Source organism: Zeus faber (genome assembly GCF_960531495.2).
Source record: "Zeus faber genome assembly, chromosome: 1".
Lineage (NCBI taxonomy): Eukaryota > Metazoa > Chordata > Actinopteri > Zeiformes > Zeidae > Zeus > Zeus faber.
This window is the reverse complement of record NC_137193.1, coordinates 37,096,874-37,108,318: the sequence shown is the minus strand read 5'-3', so window position 1 is coordinate 37,108,318 and position 11,445 is coordinate 37,096,874. Positions and strand designations below refer to the sequence as shown.

Sequence of the window (11,445 nt, the reverse complement as noted above, 5' to 3'; positions counted from 1 at the left end):
GTTTATGCTCCTCGGGGACAAGCGTGGATGTTGCTCCGCGGGGGGCTCGGAGCTGTCCTGCAGTCGTGGAGTGTCAATACGGCTGCGGGACTCAGGGGTGGCTGCGGGGCCCTTTCGGCTGCTTGGAGGCTCTAAGATATAATTCCGACCTCATACACCAGAACAAATTGGGAAGCCCTGTGTGCTCACTGGTAGGGCTGAACGACTAATCAAATTCAGATCTATATTGCAATTTAACAGAATGCACCTTTTCAGATTGCAAAGCCTGCAATTTAAAAAATAAATATACACTACTCACAAAAAGTTAGGGATATTTGGCTTTCGGGTGAAATTTATGGAAAATGTAAAAAGATCACGCGACAGTGATATTATATCATGAAAGTCGGGCATTTAAGTAGAAGCATGCAATGGTGATTTCCTCATCTCAAACAATTTATTGAAACAAAAGCCAACAACAGCGCTGGGTATACCACAACAAAGAATGTCAATGTCTCAATAACTTGTCATGTGCCCTTGAGCATCAATTACAGCTTGACTACGACGTCTCATGCTGTTCACAAGTCGACTTATTGTCTGCTGAGGCCTGGCCCCCCACTCTTCTTGAAGGGCGGCCCTCAGGTCATTGAGGTTCTGGGGTACAGAGTTACGAGCCTCTACACGGCGACTCAGCTGATCCCATAGGTTTTCTATGGGATTCAGGTCTGGAGAAAGTGCAGGCCACTCCATTTGAGGTGCCCCAGGCTCCAGCAGCCGTTCCCTAATGATGCGACCTCGATGAGCTGGAGCATTGTCGTCCATGAAGATGAAATGAGGCCTGTGTTGTTCATGCAGGGGCACAATGACTGGATTAATGATGTTATTCAGGTAGTATGGGCTTGTCACTGTACCATTCACAAAGTGTAGGGCAGTTCTGTATTGACTAGACACACCTGCCCACACTGTAACTCCACCACCACCAAAGGCTTTGGTGACAACAGTGGCTGATGCATAGCGCTCTCCTTGACGTCTCCAACATCGTTGGCGGCCATCATTTCTGCTCAATGGGAATTGACTTTCATCAGAGAACAGCACTGAGACCCACTGGTCCCTCGTCCAGCGTCAATGCTCCCTGGCCCATGCAAGACGATGATGCCTGTGCCTGGTGGTGTGGTCAGGTACCCTTGCAGGTCGTCTAGCACGTAGACCCGCTGATGGAAACTGTTTCGAATGGTCTCATGTGACACTTGGGTGCCTCTCACCTCCCTGGAGGTGCCTGGAGTTGAGTGGCATTCATCATCAGGTTCCGCAGGGCACTGTTCACAATGAAGCGTCATCAGTGTGGGATGTGGCCAAAGGACGTCCACTTCTATGCCTTTCTGTGACTCTTCCAGTGTCTCTGTATCTCTGTTGCAACCTGCTGATGACACTCTGTGACACTCTAAGCTCAGTGGCCACTTCCCTCTGAGAACATCCTGTTTGAAGCCTCGAAATAGCGAGGTACTGTTGATCAGTTGTTAGGTGTCGTCTTGGTCTCATGATGTCAAAATGTGAACAGCATGATGAAGAAGACTGTTTAAATACCTACTCTAATTGAACCAGGAAATGTATTGGTCAATTCATGGATCAAACACCTGTTGTGAATTTTGCCGTTCAGCTCCTTGTGAGAGAACAGCAAGTTGTGCAAAAAGTACTGAAACATTGGACAGTTGGACATGTGCATTCAAAAGTTTAGAGAAGGTCAAATTAAGTTCACCTTTAAAGATTAAAGTGCATTTTAGGTTCATCCTGAAATTTCACCCGAAAGCCGAAGAACTTTTTGTGAGTAGTGTATAGTGCATTTTTTATTTTTATTTTTTAATGTTACAAAATCTAACCAATAGGCTGTCCAGGGCCAGCTCTTCCTATAGGTGAGATATGCGGCCATCCCGGGGTGGAGGGGGAGGCGCGGAGAGGGAGCTATAGGGCCACGTTTTGCGTTCCCGTCTCCCTCTCCAACAGTTCCGGCGATGTGCGTGCCAGCGATTGTGTGCCCACAATCTGCACGCCAGAACAGTGTGTTTTTATTTTATTTTACGTCTCCTCAATCATAACACGTAGGCCTCACCGACAGGAAAGAGCAGTTTATATGTGGACTTTCTCCATTTTTGTGTTGTTCATACTTTAGAATGATTTATTGCTTGTGTTTAGTGAATAATACAGAAGATAAATACTTAAAAAAATCACATTCTAAACCATAATCACAATATTGGTCTAAGAAAATCTCAATTTGATTATTTTCCCAAATCATTCAGACCTACCCACTGGTGGACGCACGCACACACACACATGGAGGCGGACTCATCACACGCACACACACCTCACCAGCACCTGCTTCTAACACACCCCCAAACACCCTCCTGATTACAGCGTTCTCCTTTTCTCCCTCCTTTGCTACCATAGCTATCACAGGAAGAGGCCAAGTGCCGAAGTGCTGTTCTGATTTACCTGGACTTAATTATTTATATATACATAGAAATTTACAAGCGCTGCGTGGTGTGCATGCCTGAAGCAAGCCACCTTTAATTACCGGCAAAAGCCTCATGTCGGAACAACCAGCAAGGACACTGAACATTTGTTTTTGTTAAAATTTGTTCCTCTAGCGTTTGATACACGGGTCCAGCCATTAAGGTTTTAAGGTTAATTTTGACAAGGCGCAGCCCCCGAATGGAGTTTCTTTTTTTTTTTTTTCTGCGACCAATGCAAAACTCGACCCTTCTTCTTCTTCCTGTGAGTATGTTGTGTGCAAAAATGCACACAACATACTCATACATTAACACAAAGATACTTTATTAATAATATTTATACATTTTTTCTCAAGAAGAACAAACTCCATTTTAGCATTGCAATGCATTCTGGGATATACGTCTATCTGCAGTTAGTCACTAACTCATTCTCTACAAAGGACTAAAACTAACTACAATACATTTGCAGATTCTTCAAGTCTTAAAATGTCTTTAATTCAGTTTTGAAAATATGCAATTATCCATTGAAAGTCATTAAATAGTCTTAAATATGAATTTACAAGGTCAACAAAAACATTGTATCTGATTTTTATTTATCCATGGATTTATTTGGGTCAAAATGTGTCCAGTTCCACTCCATCAGAGTCAACATTGCTGATGTTGTGAACCCATAAACCTAAACCTACCTCTGAACATGATACTGGAGAGACACTTTGACCAAAATCGCTCTTAGATACATTTTGGAATTTGTCTTAAAAAGATCTTAAAGGGTATTAATGTAACTCTCTGCATGCATATGGTGCTTTTGCACTACAGAGGCAGTTGAAGCGCTTCTACACCGATCTTTCGAATTAATTCAATGCTTTGAAGACAAACTGTGCTCTAAGAGGTTGCACGTTGTCGTGCCCTTTGGTGTCACATTATGTCGTCGTGCACTGACCCGACGTGCGCTGTGCTGTGAGGCACCATAATGTACTGTACTGTACTGCACAGCACCGCACTCTGGGAGCCGGACCCAGCCATGCCTCCGTAAATTACCACTCCAGGACTTTCCCTCCACTACGAGTGCATAAATCACACAGTCTTGCTGCTTCCTGCGCCCCGTCCATGCAGAATAAGTTACGAGGCGTCCGGTCGCTGCTCGGCTCCGCGCCGACTTCTGGGGTCGGTGGGTGAACCTCCGAGTCCTCTGGACACCGCCAGGTCAAGTCCAGGTCCAGAGCAGGAACACTGGAGGAACTCAGGAGTTCGATCACCGTTGGGACACAGTGGGACAAAATCACTCAAACCAAGACTGAAACCCTCGCTATTATTGGGGTGTTTTGAAGGGAATCTGCAGCTCATTGGTGTCACGGTGGCTCAGTGGTTAGAGAAGGTTCTGGGTTTGAAATTTCCCCATGGGTATCAATAAAGTGATTCTTCTTCTTAGTGTCAAGAAGTACTCGATCAATTCATGAATTTGTTCCTAATAGTAAATTCAACATATGTCTTAATACAGAAAAGGAACATTTGCGATGTGATGTGATCCCTCTAAAAAAAAAAAAAAAAAAGAAGAAAATAATTGAAAGTTACTCGAGTTACTATAGGCAACTCAAGCCAGGAGCCTTGTTTGGCAGCATATGATATTCAAACATATCAATTCTTCCTCCTTTAAACAACTTTTAGCAGATATTGGCGGCGTGCGAACCCAGCCAGACTTCATTCTGGTCGTACAATAGAGAAGTTTATTTTCTGGCGCGCTCGTCTCTCGGTCAGTTTTTCCCTCATGTCTCACTCTTTCTTCCTGTCTTCAAGCGTCTTCTCTCCAAAGGGTTTGATTGTGTTTTGTCAAACGTCGTCTCATTCTCGTTGCCCGTGCTCAGGGGGAATTATGCTTGGCCTCGGCTTCAGACGGGGATCCTGGTTCTGGGCTGAATTATGGTTGGCACTTCAAGGTCGTTGAACCTGGGCTTCTCTGCCAGGCGCGTTATGGCGGGAGAGGTTCACAATAGGGCTTTTCAGGCACTAGAATACTGCAGCACAGAGCTTTTATTTCTCAGCAATCATTTATTTTTAAATATGAAATTCAACTCCGTTCTCTTCGAAGGCTCCGTGTCACCCCGCGCCCTAGAAAAACAGACGACCCAGCGAGTATTGTCACTTTTACTCATCAGTTACTGCGAAATATGGTTTTCTTTCTCAAAGTCAATGGATACCTGTTTAAATCTCTTCATTGTTATCTCTGAAAACATCGAAAAACAATATCATCCATGACACGTCTCACACGACGAGTGGTCTTTTTGCCGTTTTATCCTGCACATTGTGTCTCGTTCTGTCTGTTTCTGCTCCAGTCGTCTGTTTGGCCCAAGCTAAAGCAAACATTGGCCGCCGAGTCCAACAGGAAATACTCCCACATCTGGTGCTGGTTCAGAGTATCAACATGAGGGACGAGGGTTTATGGGGAGTTAATGTATACTGCTGCCCCCCTTCTCTAGCCCTCCAGGCCTCTCGTACCTCCAGGCTGGCCCCCAACCCCCAGACCTTCTCCCCGTCCATCCCTCTCCTCCTGCTCCTCGGTTTCGTATCTCTTACCTAGTCTTCCTGGGATGGCCTGGACAATAGATCCAAGGATTGCAATGAGTTTTTTAAAGGCATTTTTCCCATCAAACTGATTTCTGAATTGGTATTAGTACTGTTCTTACTTCTGTGTAGCTTTTTTGCATGTTCTTGCATGTATATTTACCTGTTTCCTCCGGATTACCACCACCCTTACCCAACGTGCACGTTGGTATTAGATACTTCCGCCGGTGCCCTTGAGCAAAGCATTGGCTCTAAAATTGGAATTGGTTCCCAGGTGCCGCTACTCCTACGACTCCGAGGACAAATTTTCCCACAGGGACGAATAAAGTGATATCGAGTGATTTTTCTTCTTAAATAAGTTTCAACATCAGTGTGAGTAATTGTCCGGTCACGCTGCTTATGGAATTGGCGGCTGGCTTCATGCTCGCATCCTTGCTGTGGACTTCCTGTCTCTAAGGTTCAACCAGAACCAACCTCTGATTCACACTTATTAGTCACACTCCCAGACAGGCTCTCAGGGATGCTTATCGCTGTTCCTGACACACTGCTGCCCACTCGTGCACGATAACACACAGACACACGTCTGAAATGGACATGACCATAGTGCTCTACTTGAAGTTTACAGTACATGTGTTTGGTGTATTTCTGGCTCATGTGGACAGCTGCACCCTTACACACACACACACACACACACACACACACACACACATACACATACACATACACACACACACACACACACACTCTGTTGTGTACGTGGTTCTCTGCTCCCATAGAGATAATTGGTTTATCGGTATCAGGCTCGCCCTCTGTCCTGCAGAGTGTGTGATGCTGCTAAAGAGGCTGTAATGCTGTCTCTGTTATGCTGTTATGCTACTCCTGTCTATTTATTGTGTGCGTGCGTGCGTGCGTGCGTGCGTGCGTGCGTGCGTGCGTCTGCAACACTGCAGAGGGAAACTCTTTGTGAAGAACTTCTCCTACACAGGAAAACTAAAATGTAAATAAATCAATGGATACATTATTCATTGCTGAAAATATGTTTGAATACTATAAAACTCGGCAATGTTAGGTAATTTTATTTTGCAATATATTCTTGGATAGATAGATAGGAAGGACAGTAGATAGATAGAGATGCTTTATTCATTCCCCGGGGGGGGGGGATTGCAGTGTTAGGCAATAATAGTGAATGTAATAGAAAAGAAAAAAGACTGGCAATAAACTTCTGTATCAACAATTTACATTCTGACAAAAATTGGACAGTGTGCAAACATGAATAATTAATAAATATAGACTGGTGAAAAATTTAAGGAAAAACCAGCTGATGATGGAACCCCATTCTTCTGATATTCCTCAGATGTGCCTTACTCTTTGTAATGAGGGGTTTTGTGCCTTGCAACCCTCCTTTAATATCCTATATTAACCCTATGCTATATTAACCCTATATTATACTATACTAATTTACTATATTATCCCTCTATTCTTGCTGAAACAGTCTGATCACATCACCTGAGGAAGAGTTCCTTCTGTTTTTCCTATGTTTCGCACAAATGCATGAATGTGCACTTTCGACCACAATTTCGGACCCTGTTTCCTGATGTTTCCCATGGATCTAAACACAGATGTTCCTGTTGAAGCACAAGCAGTTGAACTGTCTTCGTGACTGAAGCTCCTGCTCTCTGTGCCCCAATCATGAACCCTCTTTCAAAGTCACTGAGATGATTTTCTTCTTGCATCTTGATCCAAAATCGGCATCCACTAGGACTGCTCAGCCATATGGACGCACCTGCACTCGTTATGTTTCTCCACTCATTTATTCATGTTCTTCCTTTAATTTGTCACCCGTCTGTAAATTGTGATATTCTGATACCGTACAAATAAAAACACAGTTAATTTCGCAGAATATGAGAACTGGAATCTGAGAGAAGCAATTGCTGTCAGAATAAACACGTTGTGTGAATAGCGACTGCAGGATGCACGTTGGTTCCCAGTTGATGACCCCCAACCCTCTCCCTCCCTAGGCCGCGTGACCCCCGAGCAGCTGGGCTCATACATTCAGCTCTTCCGGAGCAACTGGGGGGCGCTGGAGAGCCACTGCGGAGTGCTGCAGCTGGCCCTGGCCACGGCCCAGACCCTGAGGCACCCGACGGGCCCTGCGCGCTGGGACGCCTGCCTGGCCTGTGAGAGGCTGCTACTGCAGGTACGCACACACACTCACTCCGGAAATACGTGCGGAACACACACACTGTTCCTCTTTATAAACAAATTCAGTCATGTTTGATTGGACAAATATTTAGGTCCAGGAATGGTCTAAAAGCTGTTTAGATGTTTAGAAGGTCCTGGTTCTGAGCATGAAGCAGCGTCTTAACGGGGTTGAAACAGGGCGGATGAACACATGTCTATGGATGGGTCAAAGGTCAGGGGAGAGCAGAAGGTTGTGCAAAACAAAGAAGGAAGAATAATACAAATTCTAATATGATCTAAATCAGCAAAAATATATATACAAAAAAATAGGTATTTGTATAGCAATTATGACAGATTAAGAGAGATATCAAGTATGAGAGTAATTCCAAAATCAAGGGAAAGAGTTTATTTCCAGGCCAGATTCGATATCAATAAAATCTGATATTGATGAGGTGGTTCACAATACCTTATCAGATATTATATATCAATATCAATATATTGAAGATTTATTCAACAGGAGAATTTCTACCAACTTTTCAGTGGGAAATGCTCCCATCACTTCCAAACAAAGTATCAATATAACAATTTCCTAATCAATTAAGAAATCAAAACAATACAATGGAATAGAATTGGGTTGGAGTTGATTGTTTTTTATTTTTCATCCCAAGACAATTCATTTCAATATTTTAATATTCCAACAGAATATTAGAAAACATACCAGCGTCTAACATAACTTTTTCTTCTCAGAATTGAATAAAAGTGTACTTATTGATATTGTGCCAAATTTGTATTTAAGAAACATTAAGTTGTCATGTCTCTCTCTCTCCATAGTAAGATGGCCAAATACGTTGCAATGCGCTGCAAAGGGCTTCAACAAAATGTCAACATTGGACTTGCTTTGGATCATGATTGACTAGCACCCCCTCTCGTGGTTGAAAGTGAGACATTGCAACTATAAGAAACAATCTGTCCCTAGTTCCCAAACTATGGACAGATTTTCTCTCTCGCATACACATGCGCGCGCGCACACACGCCCACACGCACACGCACACACACACACACACACACACACGCGCACACGCGCACACACAGGAGAAAGCTGCGCGGCGCCGTCCTGTAGGCTGTATAAGCCCGATAATACTGAAGCCATTTCCTCCTCCGCTTACCTCGCTGTTTTCATGGACTCTCTTTATGTACCTGGAGCTGTAATGCGCAGGGCTGCAGCTACTTAACAACTTAATAAAACAAATAAAGGGAAAAACAAAATCATCCGACCGCTGCCCCTTGCCAAATTGGATTAAAAAAAAAAAAAAAATCTCCATTATAAACCACTGCCCTCAGGTGCTGGTTGGTTTATTCATAAAAGAAAATGGGTTTGATGGGGGGAATATTTCAGGGCTCAGAGTTCTACTATCCATCGACAGTGTAACTGCATTAGCCCACAGTGATCCGCTCCAATTGCACTGTGGGACTCAGAGTCCCAGGTTAAACTCTTAACTTTATATTAACTGTAAAGCAGACGGTGTCTACTGTTGTTGGGTTTATTTTCCTCCATTCAGCCCCAGCAGTAATTCAGTAAATATAGTAGTTGGCCTGTATTCAGAAGTGCATTCTTGAGAAATCAAATCTCACAATCAAGCCTTGAGCGTAAAATGAGTCGGTGTTTGCAATGAAAGGGGGCCTGAGTTTAAATTAGGTATTAAGTGAAATGAGTTGTGTGTCCTCCGTGCCCTCGCTGTTTATTTGATTTTCAGTGCAGATTTTTTTCTTCTTTTTTTTTTTTTCCCTATGGCTCAAAGCGGACATACAAAAGTTAATTGCGTTAGAGAACGTTGGGGTGAAATGGCCTGTAGCGCACTGTGTTTACCCTGCAGAGTACAGTCTGAGGGCTGCCTGGCTGGCCATGGCTGTGCAGAGAGCCCCTGGTCTGCAGCGCCATGGCCAGGTGGCCAGACCGGCCAGACCAGGGGCTCTGCAGACCAGGCTTCTCCTGGGGCCTCACAGCGGCCACTAGCTACAAAGTCATGCAGTCAAGTCTAGGATCAGGCTGTTCAAGTGCATTCTATTGCGGCAAGATTTCCAATCTGTTCCCAGCTTTGGGGCCTGCAAAATTCTAAGTTCCTCTCTTCTGGAGGAACAACAGATATCTTCCTAAATTAGTTAATGTGTTATTTTCCAGTTTAGGGATTTTATGTTCATCTGTATGTCCTTTGAAATAACCCTGTGTTGTCGGAGGGTACTTCTGTATGCTTTGCACCATGTGACCATTAAAGCCTATTACTGGTGCAATCTACTGCTAAGCATTTTTATTAGTCAGCTTTTATTATGACCGACAATCCTGCATGGTTCTAAGGCTGTGGCTGTCTATGTGGGGTCATTCAAGACGTTCCAGGGGGTGCCCAGCGAAATGAGTAATAGTTCAACTTCACCATTATTTCTTTCCAAGGCATCAGCACTGTGAGAGAATTCAGAATAATGACTGTCTGGATCCTAGATTCATTGTTATCTCACTAACTTAGTGAGATTGGATCCCACAGACAAAATCTCATCAAATGGGGTCTGTGACCTAATACCTATGAAATTAAAGGTCTTTGGTGTGAAATAAGTTGAGAAATACAGGTTTACCGGTCGATGGGGTTGATTTTTAGTGATGCTACTGTGGTGCTGGAGGCTGACATGGTGGTCAGACCGTCCTATCGCTGTAGGTAATGCCATACTTTGTCCTTATATCAGTAGACATATGTTGTAAACACATCAACTTTCAGCAGAGGAGGAGATATTACTAATAGAGGAGCAGATTTCCACTCGCACTACCACCCGGCGAGCAGCTCGCCCCCCACCGTCTGGCTTTCCTTGGACCCGGCTTTGGGTCTGAATGGGTCAGATTGAGCGGACTTGGGTCGGCTCCAGCGGGTCGTTACAGTGTGTGTGTGCTAGACTGGTGGATGTATTAAGTGTCGGACTGGGGTGGTGTGTTCCTTCAGGATCCTCAACAGTCCATCCTTTCACCACTTCCCAGAAGATCAGGCAGGGTGCAGCCGCTTCCCAGCATGCCGAGCAAACCAAACAGGCCTCACAGAGCGAGAGGACTCGGCCCGCAGGGTGTCACTATTCGGCTCGAAACTCATCAAGGACCACCTGGGAAAATTGAAAATTGTTAAATATCTGGACAAATAAAGATTGTTATATTTGATTGAAATTACTTTGATTTTTTGCAATATTATCTTGTAAAGATCTTTAACTGTATTACATTTACTTTATCGAGCCCTAATGCTACAATCAAACTGTGCATTAACCAACATTTCATAAAGCAAAATATAGAATTATGTTATTTTATCACAAAAATTGTGAATTGGCTTTTTTTATATTCTGTAAAAAAGTTCTCGGTCTCTCGACTATCTCTCTGTAGTCTCTTGTCCTTATGACTATTTGTCTTTTTGTTACATTTTAGTATTAGTAGTAGTAGTCTTTGACTGGAGAAATGTGTAGTGTAGTGTAGTGTGTGTGTGTGTGTGTGTGTGTGTGTGTGTGCGCTTGCGTGCGCGCGCCTGTGCGTGTCAATGTGCACAGTGCATGTCAGCCTCTGTCAAACCAGTGAACATGGTAGTGACAGGAGGCTGGAGGAGTGGATGTGACCTTCCTCACCCGGCCTGTCGCTGTCTCTGCTGAGATTACTGAGGCCTCGGACTCTGCAAACATCCAGCTCTAAGTTATTACTGGTCCCACCGAGCTCCCAGCACAACAGCCCTGCACAATGTGTTGTATTTATTGAGTTAAGTTATTATCTTTTCAAAGCTATATTCCATTCTCACTTCCTCTTGCAGTATTGCAGTTCATTGCTAAATCCAGGGTTTATATGCTTTATATGACAAGGCAAGTTTATTTGTACAACACATTTCATGCGCAATGGCAATTGAAAGTGCTTTACATAATGCATAAAAGACATTATATAAAATAAATCGCAATTTCCAAAAATGTAGTGTCGTTTAAATTCAAAAGTTAAAATTTTGAAATCATAATGCTTTATGAATCTGAAGAATTGCAAGACTGCAGTATGTGGTGACTTGTCATCTGCAATCGTGATGGTATCAAATCTGTCAGCCCCTTGACGATTCTGGTGTGAAGCTTTAGGTTGTATCAGTCTGTATAAATGTATATACCAGAATATATACAGACTGCAGTCTAGTCCCAAATATTCTGGCAGCCTCCCAATACAGTGTCTGTA

The 11,445-nt window shown here is 43.7% G+C and overlaps 1 protein-coding gene across 1 annotated transcript in view; it reads left to right on the top strand.

Moving 5' to 3' along the window:
- The window catches only part of scfd2 (sec1 family domain containing 2), a 109,123-nt gene that overhangs the window by 20,762 nt on the left and 76,916 nt on the right, over window positions 1–11,445 (top strand). Inside the window, exon 5 of the mRNA XM_079999107.1 lies at window positions 7,058–7,236. Coding sequence (XP_079855233.1) covers window positions 7,058–7,236 — 179 coding nt within the window. The remainder of the gene's footprint in view (window positions 1–7,057; window positions 7,237–11,445) is intronic.